This window comes from Podarcis gaigeae (assembly GCF_964106915.1).
Source record: "Podarcis gaigeae genome assembly, chromosome: 14".
In the NCBI taxonomy this organism is placed as follows: domain Eukaryota; kingdom Metazoa; phylum Chordata; class Lepidosauria; order Squamata; family Lacertidae; genus Podarcis; species Podarcis gaigeae.
Genome location: NC_139690.1, coordinates 51,950,146 through 51,969,938, shown reverse-complemented (window position 1 = coordinate 51,969,938; position 19,793 = coordinate 51,950,146). Strand labels below are relative to the sequence as shown.

Below are 19,793 nucleotides of genomic sequence, written 5' to 3'. Positions count from 1 at the left end.
TCGTTAGGTAGTAAAATTCATGTTAAATTGCTATTTTAGGGGTTGTTTTTCTTAAAGTCTGGAATGATTAATTCGTTTTGCATTACCTTCTATGGGAAAGCGCGCCTTGGTTTTGGAACGCTTTGATTTTGGAACGGACTTCCGGAATGGATTAAAGTTTGAGAACTAAGGGACCATTGTAATAATAAAGGAGCAGCATTTGCGCTGCTTGCTTAAAGTCTCTGCAGCACTAGCCGCCTCTTCATTGCCCTGACCCACCAAAACGACAGGCCTTTCTCTCGCTTTGCGCATCATACATGTAAGCATAGACTGATGGGCTCCTTTTTTGGGGGGGGAAGCGCCCTCAAACTGGTCCCGCAATGGCGATTTGGTGCGGAATAGCAAAGCTCCTCCTTACCTGATCGTGCCGGTGGGAGAGGGCAGGGGGCTGACCAGGCTCCGGAGGTCCGGCTCCGGAATGTGGATCTTAAGCGGCGATATCTGGGGGTAGAGCGGCCGAAGTGGAGGCGACGAGGCTGCTTCCTTCGCCTCCTCTCTGTGGTAGAGCGACGTGAACTGGATCTTGATGATTGTGCTGGGAAATCGAATAGTACACCTGGGGAAGAGGAAGGAGAGGGAGAAAAAAGAGTCAAACGGCCTGCAAAACATTAAGGGCCAATGGTTCGAGACACGCAGCGAGGAGAGAGTCAAAATGGCTGGTTTTCTAAGTCCCGCAGAAAAGAAAGTCCTTCTGCACACAACACATAAACTATGGAACTCCCTGTTGCAGGAGGGCTGTCAGAGGCTACAACTCCCATTAGCGCCAGCCAGCATGGCTAACTGTCAGGGAATTTGGGAGATGTAGTTTAGGACCATCTGCATGGCAGGGTTAGAAATTCAAGATATATCAGCTGGGCACCAAACGGCAAGTTAAATCAAGGTCGCCACAACAGAATGCCTATTTGCCCGGGGGTGGGTGAGTGGGTACTGTATTTTTTGCTCTATAAGACTCACTTTTTCCCTCCTAAAAAGTAAGGGGAAATGTGTGTGCATTTTATGGAGTGAATGCAGGCTGCGCAGCTATCCCAGAAGCCAGAACAGCAAGAGGGATTGCTGCTTTCACTGTGCATTGATCCCTCTTGCTGTTCTGGCTTCTGAGATTCAGAATTTTTTTTCTTCTTGTTTTCCTCCTCCAAAAACTAGGTGCGTCTTGTGGTCTAGTGCGTCTTATAGAGCGAAAAATATGGTATTTATTTATGCAATTTGTATACCACCCTATACCCGTAGATCTCAGGGTGGTTAGACTAGATGTCCCCCAGGATCCCTTCCAACACTATATTTCTGCGATTCTACAATTTAAACTACATTGCTTGACCATCGCTCGTTCTTACAACAATTCACTTGTACGCAAGGAGAAACACGCACTGTGGAAAAACGGAAATGTTATTAACTATGGACTAAGTCAGGGGTTTCTAAACGGAGGGGCACAAACCTGGCGCCCAGAAATCTCCACGCAGTTGCAGCTGGACCCGTGCCGGTAGGAAAACGTGCCTGGGAAATTCCAAATACTGGTGCCACCCTATAATCTATAATCACGCCAACTAACAGCATCTCTCCAGGGGCTCAAGCGGGGGTCTTTCCCAGCCCGACCTGCAGGTGCCGATGAACAAATTTGAGACCTTCTGCGAGCAAAGCAGAAGGTGGCACGATTATTATTATTATTATTATTATTATTATTATTATTATTATTATTACTACTACAGTGGTACCTCGCAAGACGAATGCCTCGAAAGGCGAAAAACTCGCAAAATGAAAGAGTTTTTCGTTTTTTGAGTTGCTTCGCCAGACGGATTTCCCTATGGGCTTGCTTCGCAAGACAGAAACGTCTTGCAAGTTTGTTTCCTTTTTCTTAAAACCGTGCATTCACTTCGAGGAGCAACTCATAGCACGCGGTGTGGTAGCCTTTTTTGAGGTTTTTGAAGACTTTGGTGATTTTTGAAGCTTTTCCAAAGTCCGTGCTTCACAAGACGAAAAAATCGCAAGACGAAAAAACTCGCGGAACGAATTAATTTCGTATTGCGAGGCACCACTGTATCATCATCATCATCATCATCATCACCACCACAGTCATACCTTGGGTTACAGACGTTTCGGGTGGCACGATTTTAGGTTGTGCACCGCGCCAAACCCGGAAGTACCAGAATGGGTTATTTCCAGGTTTCAGTGCTTGTGCATGCACAGAAGCACTAAATTGCGCTTTGCGCATGCACAGAAGCACCAAATCACAACCCGCACGTGTGCAGACGCAGTGCTGCTGTTCGCAAATGCTGTGGGTTGCAAACGTGCTTCCAGCACGGATCACGTTCGCCACCCAAACGTCCACTGTAATAAATTTATTAAATTTATATACTGTCCTATACCCTGAGGTCTCAGGGCAGTTCGCAGCATAAAATCAAAATATAAAACCACAAAATATATAGTCAAAATAAAAACAACGCAATAACCCCACTACCACCACCACCAAGCCAGGGCCCGTGCCCTAATGAAACACACCAAAACAAAAGGGTTTTCCTCCTCATGCCTTGTGCAGGTTGCTTTGCTCATGTCGACTGCAAGGTCCCAACTGCAAGGGAAGCCTTCTGCATGATCACCTGGGCTGGGCTGGGCAGCCCCCCTGCAGCGATGAGATGTGCTCCATTCGCACATCAGGACCCCAAAACGCATCTGCAAAGGTGCCCCCTTTGCAAACCGCTGCTGGAGCGTCACTGGTGCTGAGTTCCCCGGGTGGGTGGGTCGGCCAGGCCAAAGCAACCCGTCCTGAAGGCAGCTGCCTTGGCCGCAAGAACTCAGAAGTCACAGATGCATCTTCTCCTCTGTACAGTGGTACCTTGGTTCTCAAATGCCTTGGAACTCAAACAAATTGGAACCCAAACACTGCAAACCCAGAAGTAAGTGTTCCGGTTTGCAAACGTTTTTTGGAAGCCGAATGTGCTCTGTTTTGAGTTTTACACTTCCGATTTGAGTGCCACACTTCTGTTTTGAGTGTTACACTGAGGTCTGTCTGTTTTTGCTATTTATTTTGTTTTTATGACTGTGTGGAACCCAGTTCAGCTACTGATATTTTGACTGTGTGACTGCGGTGCATTGTTTATTGCTTTCATTTTATGGATCCATGGTCTTGCTAGATAGTACTATAAAATCCATGTTAAATTGCTGTTTCAGGGGTTGTTGTTTTTAAATCTGGAACGGATTAATCCGTTTTGCATTACTTTCTCTGGGGAAGCACACCTTCGTTTTGGAACGCTTTGGTTTTGGAACGGACTTCCAGAATGGATTAAGTTTGAGAACCAAGGTACCACTGTTCTCCGTACAGCGGTGGAATAGCCAGAGGAGCTCCACCCGCTCTCACAAGCAAGGAATTGCCAGTAGGCACACCCTCCACCCAGCATGGCACAGCAATTAGTAGAGGAACCATTCTCCTCTGACCCCACTGCATAGCCATCGTTCTGCAAAACGAACCCCGGCTCCCTAATTTGTCTCGAAGAAGCTTGCTCAGCAGCTCGGGAGCCGAGCATGGCAAGAGTTTTATCGTGCCCCGAAATCACATCAAGGAAAGGGCCCATGAAATGGAAAATAAACTTCCTCAGTCACTGCCTGGCTGCTCTCCATCTATCCTTCTGAGATGAGCTCCCTTGCCCTCCGCAGAAAATTTGCCAGGGGCTTTCGGACTCACGGGCAGGAATTGCTGTTAGCGCCACTCATATGGCTGGGGGAATGAGAAGGCCGGGCTCCCGGGGGCAAGCCCTGCAAAAATGGGAGCAGGCGGCGGAAAGCTCAACACGCCGCAGCCGAGTTTGACCTACAAGCTTTTGCTGAATTGCTGCTCACCGTTTCTAAGCTTTTTATTCGCTCCGCAGCCTTCTTCCAAGAACGCGAAAGCTTTATCGTCCGTGCTGAGTGTCGTCGCAGGCTCTGGGTCTGAGCCTGTAAAACTCAGCCATTGCTTTGTGTGATAAAATAAGTCCCCCCTCCCCACTTTGTGCTGGACTGTCTCACAATATGACAAGCGACAATGGAACTGTTTGTTCCACGCCATCAGCAAGCAGCCCAGGTTTGCCTCTGCAGTTGGAGGAAGAAGCTAAAGAACCCTGCACTCGCTTGAACCCTTTTCTCGGCATTTTCCAGCAGCAAAGCAGGAACGAGCTCGGCGAGTTTTCGCAGCCTCCGCCGGGCACCTTGGGATCAATACATCAGCGCTCTGTGAAATCCCCTCGCATAACCTGCATTCCCCACCAAACCCAAACACTCCACCTGCTTTTTGCTCCAGGCAAGGCTACACCATTTCGGCGGACATTCTCCCAGCCAGCAGTTATGTCTGATGGCAACCGGCCACACAGACCTCAAACGTGCTATAAGGACGGGCCGTTATGATGGACATTGTAGCATACAAGTCAATTTTCGGCAGGCGCATTTTTCTCGCTGCCAAGACGGCTGGCAGCGCATTGCCAAGGTTATTGCTACCTCTCTACGTCTCTCTTAACAACAGCCTCTTAAAAAGATGTGAGATCGCAATTCCAGCTCAGACAGATGCTCTGGGGTGGAAGGAGAAGTTGCTGTTGAGAGTGGAAGCGCCAAGAGCAAAACTCCCGTTTCTTGGGCTCACCGTTGTTTTCTGTGAAGCACTCTCATTCTGGCACTTAAGAATAATGTTTCCAAATGGGGGAAAAGCAAATTAAAACTCTTGAACAGGCACGCCCACTCAACTCTGCCACCGTGGGCTCCTTCAGGAGGAAGTGGAGGATATAAATTCAAAAAATAAGTTACCGTATTTTTCCGTGCATAGGACAATTTTTTAATTTTTTAAAAATGTTGAAAATTGGGTGGGTCATCTTATACACAGATAGTGCAGAGGGGGGGATGGGCGATTGGTGGCAGCGGCAAGCAGGAGATTGTCAGCGGCGATTTGTAGGGGGGAGATTGGTGGCTGCGGCAAGGCCTGCTGGTGATTGGCTGCGGCTGCTGGTGGCTGCTGGCGGGCAGACGACTGGTGGCTTCGGCAAGGCGTGCGATTGGCAGGGGCAGTCAGGCGGGTCATTGTCAGCAACCCCCCCCCCCAAAAGCTCAACAACTCTAAGCAATCCCCCCCTCTTTCCTTAATGGGGTTGCTCCACAAATGGGGAGCCACTGCAGAAAAGGCCCCATTCTCATGTTGCCACCCTCCACACCTCTCGTGGGGCAGGCACCCAAAGAAGGGCCTCAGATGAAGATTGCAGGGTACGGGCCGGTCGAAAATACCACTCTACCCTCAACATCCAAAATTTTAAAGCTCACAGAAGATTAATACACGCCTAAAACTTGAAGAGCGTCATAATAAACAGTTGAGGCTAATGGAATTTTTAAAATTATTTTTAAAAAATGCAATTACTTTGCTGTCCTTCCCCCTTAATTTCAAAAGAATGCATGTTCACCCAAAAAACGTCGTTCGTTTTCAACTGCTGCAGTGGAGGGGGGTAACGAACAAACAGACAAACAAACAAACAAACCCTGTTCCTAATAACAATAGTAAAGGAGAATAGCAGAAAGAAAGAAAAGGATTCCTTTGTGAATCCCTTCTGTAAAACATCCGAAATTCAACAGCAGCTGCCAAGAATGCATGAATAACACGAGGCTGTAAAGAGAAAGAATAGCAGCGTTTGAAAGCCAGAGATCAGAGAAGACGGGAGAAATAGAGGCATTAAAAAAAAAAAAAATTAAGAGAAGTGTATGGGCTGTGGGAAAAGAATAAGCAAACTGCAAACAAATCAACAGAGGGAGAAATAAGACTTGCGGCCTCTCCTCTGCCCCAGGCTTCCTTTTTTAAAAGAACACCTTTTCACAGTTCGCCGGGCGATAGGCGCTGTAAACAAGGCCGTATAAATAGGAAGGCTTCCATAAATCACCGCGGAACTGTAAATTCTGGAGACATCTTGCATTGCTCAATCCCTGAAAATATTTGCACTATCGGAGCTTGTTTACACGCTTGAAAGATCCAGAGGCCAGTTTGGAAGGTGGCCCTGCGCAGCAGTGGTTGTTCTCTTGACACAATAATCCTGGCTGGGCTCACGCTGGGTTCCCCCCCCCCTTTCTACAAATGGCTGTGCCCCTTTGCTAACTGTCTCTGGGCGTTCACGTTGCAGGACACCTCCCCCCTTCCGCTCAGGTTTATCCCACACAATCTGCTGTGCAAGTTGCTTTACTGAAGTCCAGTGCCGAGAGCCTTCTGGCAGTTCCCTCCCTGCGAGAAGCAAAGCTACAGGGGACCAGGCATAGGGCCTTCTCGGTGGTGGCGCCCGCCCTGTGGAACGCCCTCCCGTCAGATGTCAAAGAGAAAAACAACTACCAGACATCTGAGGCAGCTTTCTTTAAGATCCTTCTCAAGAGCCACCTTATTTTGCAGAGTGAGGACCAGGGCAAACCAGGCATCCCAGCCAGATGGGCAAGCTATAAATAACAATAATATGGATACAGAACTGATGGATACTGCAACCGACTTAAATCCACCCATTTCCGTTAGTCTACTCGTGAGTGGGACTATCATTTTACCTCAACCCCCAACCCCCCCCCCCCCGGTGGAACATTAATCTAAGAAAATAAATATTGGGTTTGGTCCTGCTGAAAGATCCTTGAAATATTAAATGGTATATAAATGCTTTTAAATCAATCAATCAATACACCAAAGAAGCAAAGGGTACAAATTCCTTTTACAGTCGTACCTTGGTTCTAGAACGCCTTGGTACTTGTACGTTTTGGCTCCTGAACGCTGCAAACCCGGAAGTGAGATTTCTGATTTGCGATTGTTTTTCGGAAGCCGAACATCCAAAGCAGCTTCTGATTGAGAGCAGGAAGCTCCTGCAGCCAATCGGGAGCCGTGCCTTGGTTTTCGAACGTTTTCGGGAGTCGGACGAACTTCCGGAACGAATTATGTTCGAGAACCGAGGCGTACAACTGTACTGGCCTATTTGGTGTTAGCAGTTAGGCAACCATTAGGAGCTTGGTGCTGATTTCAAGGGGCGGGGACCTGAAGACCCCATCATTACCCCCAGCTTCCAGAAGACTGAGATATGCAGCAAAGTGAGGTCCCCCAAATTTCACAATAGACCACCTCACCGATTTGCTTCTGTCGTTAATCACACTGAGTTTTAATATTACAGGAAGCGAGCTGTGCATGTTCCATGCCTCCAGCAAACAGATCAGGGCCGGCCTTGTTGTTGTTTAGTTGTTCAGTCGTATCTGACTCTACGTGACCCCCTGGACCAGAGCACGCCAGGCACTCCTGTCTTCCACTGCCTCCTGCAGTTTGGTCAGACTTATGTTTGTAGCTTCAAGAACACTGTCCCACCATCTCGTCCTCTGTCGTCCCCTTCTCCTTGCGCCCTCCATCTTTCCCAACATCAGGGCCTTTTCCAGGGAGTCTTCTCTTCTCACGAGGTGGCCAAAGTATTGGAGCCCCAGCTTCATGATCTGTCCTTCCAGTGAGCACTCGGGGATGATTTTCTTAAGAATGGAGAGGTTTGATCTTCTTGCAGTCCATGGGACTCTCAAGAGTCTCCTCCAGCACCATAATTCAAAAGCATCAATTCTTCGGTGATCAGCCTTCTTTATGGTCCAGCTCTCACTTCCATACATCACTACTGGGGAAACCATGGCTTTAAGTGTACGGACCTTTGTCAGCAAGGTGATGTATCTGCTTTTTAAGATGTCTGTGGCCTTGATAACAGCACATGACACCCAAGTCTCGTCTAAGCCTGAAGGGGAAGGAGGGGGACCCCCAAACACCCCTCCCCACAGCAAAGTGCAAAGCCGTTTGCTTGCTCCCCCCTCCCCTCTTTTGCATTCCAGTTAAAACATTTTTGCTCCATCTGGCAAAAAATACATTTGGGCTCTTGGAGCGATGCTAAGCCTAGAAAGCGCTCAGGGCTGGCACGATCCTCTCTGCCAGGCCCCCAAAAGGACCAAAAATAGCAAAGCTGAAAGGAAGCCCTTGTGGCCAAACACGACAATGGTGCCGGCGGTCAGGCAACACGTGCAAAGGATTCAGCTAAACAGGACTCTTGCTTGTTAGCTAGGATTTGACATATTAAAATAGCTCCTTGGCACACTCTCCCTCTGAATCCCTCCTGAATAAATCAGCCTTTTTGTGTGTGTGCAAAGCCCTGAGGCAACTCCTTCCTCCATTCAAACGAAGACTGAATATATGCATTCGTTTCTGCTTCGTATTTGTTAGTCAAATTGCTCCAAATTCAGACTGCGAGAGCTCCAGGAGAGGGCGCTATCCTGGTGCCAGGGCTGTTCTAGGAAGCACCGTGTTGCGCAATTCTTTGCAAATGAGCAGGTTGCTTATTCATCCCGAATCCTGTCCGGGACTCAACAGGGAGAAGCCAGATGTTGGCTCCAGATTCACAAAGCTGCGAGCATAATGCACACTCAGGAATTGCCTGCACCGCGCAAAGCTGGGCCTTGAATACTGGGTGCACCCACAAGGGCGCTGCCAATAATAGTAATAGTAATAATGATGATGATGATGTTCCAACAGAACATGAAAAACACAATAAAACATCAAACATTAAAAACTTCCCTAAACAGGGCTGCCTTCAGATGTCTCCTAAATGTCAGATAGTTGTTTATTTCCTTGACATCTGATGAGAGGGTGTTCCACAGGGCGGGCGCCACCACCAAGAAGGCCCTTTGCCTGGTTCCCTGTAACCTCATTTCTCGCAGGGAGGGAACCGCCAGAAGGCCCTTGGCGCTGGACCTCAGTGTCTGGGCAGAACGATGGAGGTGAAGACGCTCCTTCAGGTATGCTGGGCTGAGGCCGTTTAGAGCTTTCAAGGTCAGCACCAACACTTTGAATTGTGCTCGGAAACGTACTGGGAGTCAATGTAGGTCTTTCAGGACCGAAGTTATATGGTCTCGGCGGCCACTCCCAGTCACCAGTCTAGCTGCCAAATTCTGGATTAGTTGAAGTTTCCAGGTCCCCTTCAAAGGTAGCCCTACATAGAGCGCATGGCAGTAGTCCAAGCAAGAGATAACTAGAGCGTGCACCACTCTGGCAAGACAGTCTGCCCACTCTTATGTGTGGCCAAAAATTGTAAGCACAGGAGAGGAGGAGACACGGCAAGCGTTATGTGCCCTGAACACCACCTCATACTTGCAAGAGGCCCTGTAGGACCTGGAAGAGACCAGGGTTCAAATCTCAACTTGGCCATGAAGCTCCGTGGGTGACCCTGGGGGTCTGGTGCTGCCTCTCAGCTTAGCAATATCCCTGACAGGAGGCAGTCAGGGCATATGTGCAATGCCCAGCCCCTGATAGACCGTCTCCACCCCCATCGTTCAGCCCAGACACTGAGGTCCAGCTCCCAGGGCCTTCTGGCGGTTCCCTCTCTGTGAGAAGTGAGGTTACAGGGAACCAGGCAGAGGGCCTTCTTGGTGGTGGCACCTGCCCTGTGGAACGCCCTCCCATCAAGGAAATAAACAACTATCTGACGTTTAGAAGACATCTGAAGGCAGTGTTGTTTAGGGAGGTTTTTTAAAGACTGATGTTTTAATGTATTTTTAATCTCCTGTTGGAAGCTGCCCAGAGTGGCTGGGGAAACCCAGCCAGATGGGTGGGGTATAATATATCATCATCATTTGGGAGTGGGCATGCCTGTTTTTTGCCTGCAAAGGTAGAGCACAGTTGATATCTGCATGTGGACACACAGCTTTGCAAACACTGGGTACAATAAACCTTGCCTTCACGTTCTGTTGGTGTCATTGTTGGAAGCTGGAGAAAGTCAACATTTCGCCAGCTGGTTTCAGGCAGCATGGGGAGTCAGGAAACAAACGCGAGAGTTTTCCGCACCGCAAAAACGTACAAAAAGCTGCTCAAAGCATGTCAACATTACACATCCAGGGGAATCGGGAGAAAAACAGCCTGGAAAGATCAAAGTCTGCTAGCAGATCATTTAGGCTTAAATGATTGGCTGCAAATACAGAAAAGCCACTGGGATGCAGAATTCTGCAAAACCATTAATGTGACAATGTACTGTTTTGCTGAGAGGGGCCTTTTTGTGTAACCAAGGCCAGAAGACACCCAGGGATCTGGAAGGCGTAGCAGTTAAGCGTGTCAAGACTACGACCTGGGAGACGGGTTTCAATTCCTATACTCAGTCACAAAGCTCACCGGGCGACCTGGGGGGCCAGTCGCCGTCTCTCAGCCTGACCTACCTCACAGGGTTGTTGTAGGATCAAAAGGGGGGGGGACTACGTACACCACCTTGAGATCCATGGAGGAAAAAGGTGGGATAGTAATCCAACAAACAGATGAAAATAAATAGTCAAGGCTTGCACATTTACAAGAGGCCTTTGCAGAATCAAACCGTGGGGTGTTCAGTCTGGACTTCAACAACCTGTTGCGCTTTCAGATGTCTGGGGCCACAACTCCCATTGATCCTAGCTTGTGGCGTTGTGCTGGCTGCAGTTCATGGGAGTTGGCGGTCTAACAACAACAACAACAACAACAACAACAACAACAACAACAACAACAACAACTTATTATTGCCTGCTGAGGGCCTGAAGGACCCTGCTTTTGCCTCTTTCCACTGAACTTGGGACGGGGCCTGACAGGCTACACAAGGACTGCAGCTGCTTTTAAACTGTTTTTAATTTTTATCTGCGTTGTTTTAAATGAGACCATCTTGGCTGTGAGCCCTGGAAGACCTGCGCCCTGCCTTGCCAGCCCTTTCCCATCTGGCCTGGGAGAGTGGAGTGTGGACTGACTCCAGCTACAAAACCTGAACCTGTTGAACAGATTCTCAGGCTGGAGTATTGTTTCCGGGGGGTTGAGAGAGCTTGTTGCTGTTACTGATATTATTGTTGTATCCATAGTTGATGTGGAATTGATGTACAATTGATGTGGAAATTGTTTCCACTTGTTATGTACTTTTTGATGTGTTTGATTGATTGTTTATGACTTCTGTTATGTTTGTAATTCTGTAAATCTTGTCATGTTGTAAGCCGCCTTGAGCGTACAGTGGTACCTCGGATTATGCTACCTTCGGGTAACATAATTTCGAGTTACAAACGAGGCAAACCCGGAAGTTTATACTTCCAGGTTTCAACGCACGCAAATGTGCAGAAGTGCTCTATCGTGCCGCGTGCGTGCAGAAGTGGCGACTCCGAATATGGACTTTTCGTGGTAAGTACAGACCCCCTGGGACGAATTAAGTTTGTATCCGGAGGGTCCACTGTAGTTTCAGCTATGGGAAGGCGGCACACAAATCAAATGTTGTTGCTGATGATGACTTATGCCCTGCCCATCTCAAGAGTCTCTCATTAAAATAGGCCAGAAGCTGTTATTGCAGACCCTGATTGCAATCTATGTTCTTGTGCCATTAGAGAGAGAAAAGGAGGAGGACCAGGGGTCAGCAAACTTTTTCAGCAGAGGGCCGGTCCACTGTCCCTCAGACCTTGTGTGGGGGCTGGACTACATTTTGAAAAAAAATATGAACAAATTCCTATGCCCCACAAATAACCCAGAGATACGTTTTAAATAAAAGGACACATTCTACTCATGTAAAAACACACTGATTCCCAGACTGTCTGCAGGCCGGATTGAGAAGGCGATTGGGCCAGATCCAGCCCCCGGGCCTTAGTTTGCCTACCCATGGTCTAGACGTATGGGGATGAGGGACTGGGAAAGAGGAAAGCTGCAATGTTAACACACTGTTGTTAAACTGCACACCCTTCCACCCCAGTTATTAGAAAGGTTACAGGTTCTGTGAAGAAAGTCATTTGAGACAATTAACTTCCTGAACTGCGGGCGGCATGCTGTCTCTTTTTGCTTCCACTCTGCTGTTTAACCAAGCAAGTCATAACTCTGATGTGTGGCCTTTTTCTTCCTCTTCTACAAATGCCACAAGTTATGTTCGTATTGAAAAAAAGAGAGAGAGTAAAAGTTGCTAGAATAACATTACCAGTGCTTTCCAGAAGGGAAATAAGGTCTGCAAACCGAAGCAGAAAGATCGTTTGCAGAAAGACTTTGATTTCCACAAAGTTCTCCTCCTGTGTTGTGCAACTGCTGCAAAACTTAGCAGTCCTGGAAGTAACCTATTTATCTGGGCCACACAAAAGAAAAATTCGGCTTCACATGATCATCACTGTTCTGAGCCGTCCAAACAAATATTCTTCCCCCCATTATGTCACCATATATTGTAGAATAAAGCAAAGCTTTCCATGAGACATTGCGCACACCAAATGCACAAAGGCTGTGAGGCTCAATAACTCTCTTCTCATCACTCCACAAGATATGGCAGCAGCAAGGTTCACAGTCCTTTAAAAAATATCTTCCCTTTCTTGAGAACAGCAAACATTTACTTGTTGCCGAAGAAAAGCAACAGGCAAATAAAATCCTGGGCTGGAGAAGAGGCCCGACAGCTAGAGGGGCACGACAGCAAGCTAATACAATGCTAGCCTAGTCTGCACTTCGCACTAAGACAAACCATATATATATATATATATATATATATATATATATATATATATATATACATATATATGCAACATAGCTTTTATTCATTTTCATCTTTAAACTGTTTAACATGGTTGCACTGAGATATGTCTTTGTTTACATCAAAGCATGTGGCATGTAACAACTGCAAAAAAATCGAATATAAATGACTCTAAAAACTCAACAAACGTTTCTGAATATACTAACAAAGTTGTGTCAGAATGTATATACAGTGGTACCTCAGGTTAAGTACTTAATTCGTTCCGGAGGTCCTTTCTTAACCTGAAACTGTTCTTAACCGAGAAGCACCACTTTAGCTAATGGGGCCTCCTGCTGCTGCCGCGCCGCCGGAGCACTATTTCTGTTCTCATCCTGAAGCAAAGTTCTTAACCTGAAGCACTATTTCTGGGTTAGCGGAGTCTGTTACTTGAAACTTATGTAACCTGAAGCATATGTAACCTGAGGTACCACTGTACCAAAATGACAGCTATTACAGTGGTACTTCGTGTTACAGACAGGATCCGTTCCAGAGGCCCGTCCATAACATGAAATGCCCACAACTCAAAGTGCTGCGTTTGCGCATGCGCGAGGCGCAAATTGACGCTTCTGCGCATGCGCGATTTAACGCTTCTGCGCATGCAGTGAAACCCAGAAGTAACCCATTCCGGTACTTCCAGGTTGCCGCGGGACATAACGCGGAAATACGCAACATGAAGTAGACGCAACACGAGGTAGGACTGTACATGTATGAAATTATTTATAGTAACATATAGAAATGGTGCATATACACTGTAAGTAAAATGTATTTTGTATAGGAATTTGCAGGAAGGGGGAGGGGGGCAGGGAGATTGCCACTGGGAGCTGAACCTGGGCCCCCCTGCATGCAAGGCAGCTGGTCTACCTCTGAGCTGCATCCCTGCAAATTTCTGAATTCAATGAACCTTACATCTGTTTTGCATTTTCAGGGGTGCTGCTTTCCGGCTGGGTTTGCAAGCTGCACAGGTATCTGGCGTAGATTCTTCCTGACATGGCTACGCAAAGTGGAATGAAGCCTGGGGCGATGTTTGGGAACCTCTGGCCTCAAGAAACCAAAGGCTTGATGCGCCCAAGGTTCTGACTCCTCCTCCTACAAATACATAAAGAGATTGCCACAGGCCAATCCAAGATGAATGAGCATCATTCTCAACCTCAACATGCAATGAAACATCGTCTTCCCTCCCCTTATCTCGCCCCACCCCCAACCAGGGTAGATAAAAATCTATGAATTTTTATTTTTTTAAAAAAAATCAGTTTTTTAAAATTTAAATTGGATTTTTTAAAATTTAAATTGGATTTTTAAAATAAAATGCTTTCGAAGGAAAAATCTTTCTAAAGATAATTTTCTATTTAAGTTACATTATAGTCCAAAGGCTATTCATCAGGAAATAAGGGTTTATTTTAAGTTTTTCAAGTTGTTTTAAAAAACAACAACAACCGTTTAACCACATCCGTTAACAAACATGGATCCAGATGCTATAATGTTATTGTTTTAATTAAATAAATTGTTGTTAAGGAAATGGAACAGGTTACACTGGGATGTGGCCGGTTCTACTTTTCTGGAGGGGCCTCTAACTTGGGGAAGCTGTAATTGCAAGACTCCTGTCATTGCAGATTCTGCACTGATCAAGGGAAGGGAATAGATGGTCATTCAGATTTCTTTCCTGGGTCTAGCGCTGAGAGATCTCCCACTCCCAGGTGAACTTTAGGGTCTCACAAAATGCAGCCAAGGCACAACATCATTTGTGTAGTTGCTTCTGGCAGCAAAAGCAAAGAACCTTCTCCATTTGACGGTGAGACTACCTGCTACTGCAGACTTTCTCTCCCCCCCCCCCAAAAAAAGTTTTTATTCATTTTATAACACAAATAAAAAACACAGACAGAAAAGACAAAGAATACGAACAAATTCTTGTCATATCCTTATTTTTGGCTTTCCCAGGTCCCACCCATCTGATTTTCATTTTACTTCCTCTTTAGCCGTTTACATATATTATAATTTCTAACCATCTTTTTTTAAAATCATACTTAAAATAACTTCACATTTTATCACTTACAAATAATATTTTAAAATACTGCATCTTCTACTTCTAACCCTACAGCCTATATCCACTTCCAAAGCTATTCTGTTTAAATATTAACACATTTTTTCATATATTCTTTAAACTTCTTCCAGTCTTCTTCCACCATCTCTTCTCTCTGGTCTCGGAGTCTCCAGGTCAGTTCGGCAAGTTCCATGTAGTCCATCATCTTCATCTGCCATTCTTCAATAGCTGGTAAACCTTGTTTCCGCTACTGCGGACTTTCAAGGGCCTTTGAGGCTCAGGGTTAGGCAAGGGAAGAGCAGGAATATTTTTGGGCAATTGGGCTAAGGTGTTTTTGTTTACCTCTAACCCACTGCCTATTATCTACTCAGACACATGAAGGCGTCCTTGCAAAGAGGTGCCCCCAGCTTCACAGTTCCATATTCCATAGGAGGGAACTGCAATATCTTCGGAGGTCGGCTGCGGAAGAAAAGAGCCACTATAGCAGAACAGGAGGGATGCAGACATCAAAGGAGTTGATCAATAAATGGATTAGAAGCCTTAGTTGATTTAAGGGCAAACTTGCTTCTTGCTTTGCGGCTATTTCTGTTCCGGTGTGTAAATACACAGCAGGTAACAAGAACGACGACAAAAACAAACATTATTTCTACCGACCAAGTGGCAGGTCTTTATTAAGCCTCGAGTCATCTGAAAAAGGCACCTATATTGAGATTTCGATAACAGGACGTTTATTTGATCAATCGGCCGAGAGGCAGAACAACAAAGCACGGCTTTTAATCAGTTGCCATCCTTGCACAGGCCTTATACCAAGCTGTGCTTTAAGGGAAAGGATGGAGTTCAGCAGTGGAGTACCTCTCTTTTGCATGCAGATGGTTCCAGGTTCGCTGTCCAGCACCTCCAGGTAGAACTGGGAATATACTCTGTCTGAAGTCCTGAAAAGCCGACTCCGTGCAGGCAAAGCTGTGCCAAGGTCAGGAGCCGGAATTACGAGCAGGTCCGCAATAAACAACACTGGTGTCTGTGAAGTTAGCTCTTTTTTCAAGGAAACCAAAGCAGCGCAGGCCTAGTGGTCACAGCAACTCTTCCTACTAGGTCTTGCTCCAATGAGGCAGTGGCAAGGACTGAAGGTCCCTGCCTTCCCACCGCTCCCTAGGTCTCCTCCCCAAGCAGACCGAGGCGCCACCGTCTTGTCTCTCGTTGCTCTTCTCATTTCATCTCTCTCTTCGTGTTCTGGGAGATGAGGGGAGAAGGGAGCTGGTCGCAGCAGGAGGGGGAGACTCCCTGGATTCTTCAGCCTTTCTCCACTCTGGACCTCCTCTGCTTCTGCCTTTGATGCTAGACTGCTCTCTGCCACAGCCTCTTCCTGCTCACTAAACTCTGTTGCCTCTTTTGCACCTCCTCCTACCAGTCTGCTCCCCCTTCTCCCTTGGCGTTGTCTCACCATCATTCCCCGGGGGGCTATGAGCTTTCTTAATAATAAATAATAATAAATTTTTATTTATACCCCGCCCTTCCCAGTTCAGAAAACCGGGTTCAGGGCGACTAACAACAAATTTAAAACACTTAATTGATGCAACAAAAAACATCATAAAATACAGTATAAAACGTGAATAACAATAAATTCAGAATTCAAAAATTAATTTTTTTTGGGGGGGGGGAATCCATCCAATAAACATTAGATGATCACCAGGGCTAGCTGGATAAATTAGTCCTATTTGGGCCGTGGGGAGACCAGGTGAGAATTAGCTGTGGGATCTCACAGTGGGTAATCTTCATAAAAAGGGAGAGGGAGGGAAGGAAGGGGAATAAAAGATCAGGCTAAGTTAAAATTGAAAGCCAGGTGGAATAGCTCTGTCTTACAGGCCCTGCAGAAGGAAGTTAAATCCTGAAGGGCCCTGGTCTCCTGGGACAGAGCATTCCACCAGGGCAGAGCCATCACTGAGAAGGCCCTGGCCCTGGTGCAGGATAGTCTGACTTCCTTAGGGCCTGGGACCTCTAAACTATGATTATTCATGAACCTCAAGGTCCTCTGCGGGGCAGACCAGGAGAGGCGGTCCCGTAAATACAAGGGCCCTAAGCCACAAAGGGCTTTAAAGGTCAAAACCAGCAACTTAAACCTGACCCGATACTCCACCGGGAGCCAGTGCAACTGGTAAAGCACTGGGTGAATATGCTCCCATGGCCGGGACCCCATGAGGAGCCTCGCCGCGGCATTCTGCACCTGCTGGAGTTTCTGGGACAGCTTCAAGGGCAGCCCTACGTAGAGCGAGTTACAGTAGTCAAGCCTGGAGGTGACTGTCGCATTGATCACTGTGGCCAGGTTGGGGCGGGAAAGGGAAGGGACCAACTGCTTGATGCGGTGAAGGTGGAAAAATGTCGCCTTGGCTGTTGCTGTAACCTGCGCCTCCATGGAAAGGGAGGCGTCAGGGATTACACCCAAACTCTTAATGGAAGGCAGGTATTACCAAAGTAAAGGCAAGCAGATTGGCAGATCTGGGCAACCCTTTAGCTTCCGGGAGCCATGCCAGAGGTCATCGTTACACTTTTAGCTGGCTCACCCTGAAAGAAGAACTGCCTATTCTCGCAGATCACTGAAATCCTGCAAAGGAAAAGTTCAGTTTAATAATAACCCGCTTGCAGGCTGAATTCTTGCATTCCAAATTTTAATTTGTGTACACCACCCCAGGAATACGACTGAAGGGTAGTATGAAAGTATCTACGGTTGCAAGACGGATCCCGCTTCCTCCCCAAAATACGGCCTGGAACCAATTTTTCAAGGGATTCGCCGTTCCCAGAACCAAATCGGAATCCACGAGCTCCCAGCAGTTCTTAATTGGGAACACTTGCGCCGCGACCCGATGACTCACCAAAGGCCGTTACAGGAACCACCCTCCGAAAGACGCACATCGTGGTCATTTGGCAGCCCCACGGGGCCTGTCTGCTCAGCGGCAGCAGGAGGAAACAGAAGAGGAAGAGCTGTAATTGCAGCGCACGGCCGTGTCCAATTTCAAAATACCAGCATCGGTTTCATAACATTTCATTCATTCAGAACTGCGCTTGCTGGAGATGAGAGTCATCGCGGCCAGACAAAAGCCAGGGACTGCGGGATCTCGCGGGAGAAATGTGGAGCTCAACGAGTGATGGGAGAGGAGGGGAAATAACATGTCAAAACCAATGTGAGCCACACAGGGCAGCTTTCCTTACCTAGCAAACTGCCAGGGCAACTGCGCGGCGGTTTGTGATGCTCTCAGTGTGTACTCAAAGTGTCCCACCTTCCAACCTTTTCAAAATGCTTGACCTGTTTTTATTATGATTATCTCTACGCGTGTGCCGTAGGAAAATACTACAAGCCCCGCCCATCCACAAACAGCTCCGTCCCCTTTCAAGGCATGCACACACAAGTTACCGTATTTTTCGCTCTATAAGACGCACCAGACCATAAGACACACCTAGTTTTTGGAGGAGGAAAACAAGAAAAAAAATATTCTGAATCTCAGAAGCCAGAACAGCAAGAGGGATTGCTGTGCAGTGAAAGCAGCAATCCCTCTTGCTGTTCTGGGTTCTGGGATAGCTGCACAGCCTGCATTCGCTCCATAAGACGCACACACATTTCCCCTTACTTTTTAGGAGGGAAAAAGTGAGTCTTATAGAGCAAAAAATACGGTAATTTATATTCGACGGTCCTGCCTAGATGTTGAGATCCACCAAGGAGGCTTTTCTCAGCCCCCACCCCCACCCCAAGGAGTTACGCACAATGCAGGAAACAGGGCGAGGGGCTCCTCTGGGGCAGTGCCACACTAATGGTAATCTGTCCCCTCTGAAATCCAGCTGGCACTGAATTAGCTGCTAGTGAGACACCAGCTCAGAATATGGTTATTTCGCCACACCTTTGCTCACCTGAAATTCTTAATCCAGTTTTCAATGGCTTCTGCTCATTTCATTTGTTCTTATTTGCAAATAGACTGTTATTGTGTGTGTGTGTGTGTGTGTGTGTGTGTGTGTGTGTGTGTGGTGTTTATGATATATGTACTCTCTCTATATATAGATGTGTGTGAGTGTTTCTCATGGATAGATAGATAGATAGATAGATAGATAGATGGATGGATGTAAAGGTACCCCTGACTTTTAGGTCCAGTCGTGGATGACTCTGGGGTTGCGGCGCTCATCTCGCTCTATAGGCCAAGAAAGCTGGCATTTGCCATAGACAGCTTCTAGGTCATGTGGCCAGCAGGACTAAGCCGCTTCTGGCAAACCAGAGCAGCGCACGGAAACGCTGTTTACCTTCCCGCCAGAGCGGTACCTATTTATCTACTTGCACTTGACATGCTTTTGAACTGCTAGGTTGGCAGGAGCAGGGACCGAGCAACGGGAGCTTACCCCGTTGCGGGGATTCAAACCGTGACCTTCTGATTGGCAAAGCCCTAGGCTCTGTGGTTTAGACCACAGCACTACCCTTGTCCATACACACACACACACACACACACACACATATATATCTCACACACATATATATGCGCGCTCTCTCTCTATATGATATATATACATAAAACACACACATATCACACACAAAGTCTATTATCTCTCTGTGTATTATATATGTGAGATATAGATACAGTGGAATCTTGGTTTTTGAATGTAATCCGTTCCAGAAGTCAGTTTGACTTCCGATGTCCGAAAACTGAGCATCAATTGGCTGGCAGCGAAGTCAATGGGGGGGGGGGGAAATGAAAAACGCACCTCCGAAGCTGTTTGACTTCCAAGGCACGTTCAAAAACAGAAGCATTCACTTCCGGGTTTTCGGCGTTCAGCTTCTGAAACATTTGGCAGCCGAGAAGTCCGAAAACCGAGGTTTGACTGTATAAAGATATATCCCCGCACATACATTTGTACCATACTCTATATTTTTTAGGATGCAGAGTTGTTAATAATTACATACCGATCTACACACACACCTATGTATCATAACCTAGCAGCAACATAAACGCTAGATCGCCCTTTGCTAACTTCTGCTCTTCAGGAATTCTGAACTACAACTCCCAAATGCATTGGCGGAGTCTCGTGGGAACTGTAGTTCACAACATCTGGAAGGTGACCAGACTGGTGAAGACTGTACTCAATGTTTTCTGCATTTCCTGCCTAGCTCCTCCCCGTTCCCTAAGGCTACGGACAGAAAAGGAGCTCTGAAGGATATTCTGAAGGATGATAAACTA

General features: G+C 47.0%; 1 protein-coding gene across 2 annotated transcripts in view; it reads right to left on the bottom strand.

Moving 5' to 3' along the window:
• FOXK1 (forkhead box K1) overlaps positions 1 to 19,793 on the bottom strand; it is a 76,201-nt gene that overhangs the window by 34,140 nt on the left and 22,268 nt on the right. For both annotated transcript variants that reach the window (XM_083711466.1, XM_083711467.1), the window contains exon 2: positions 398 to 595. In XM_083711466.1, coding sequence (XP_083567592.1) covers positions 398 to 595 — 198 coding nt within the window. The remainder of the gene's footprint in view (positions 1 to 397; positions 596 to 19,793) is intronic.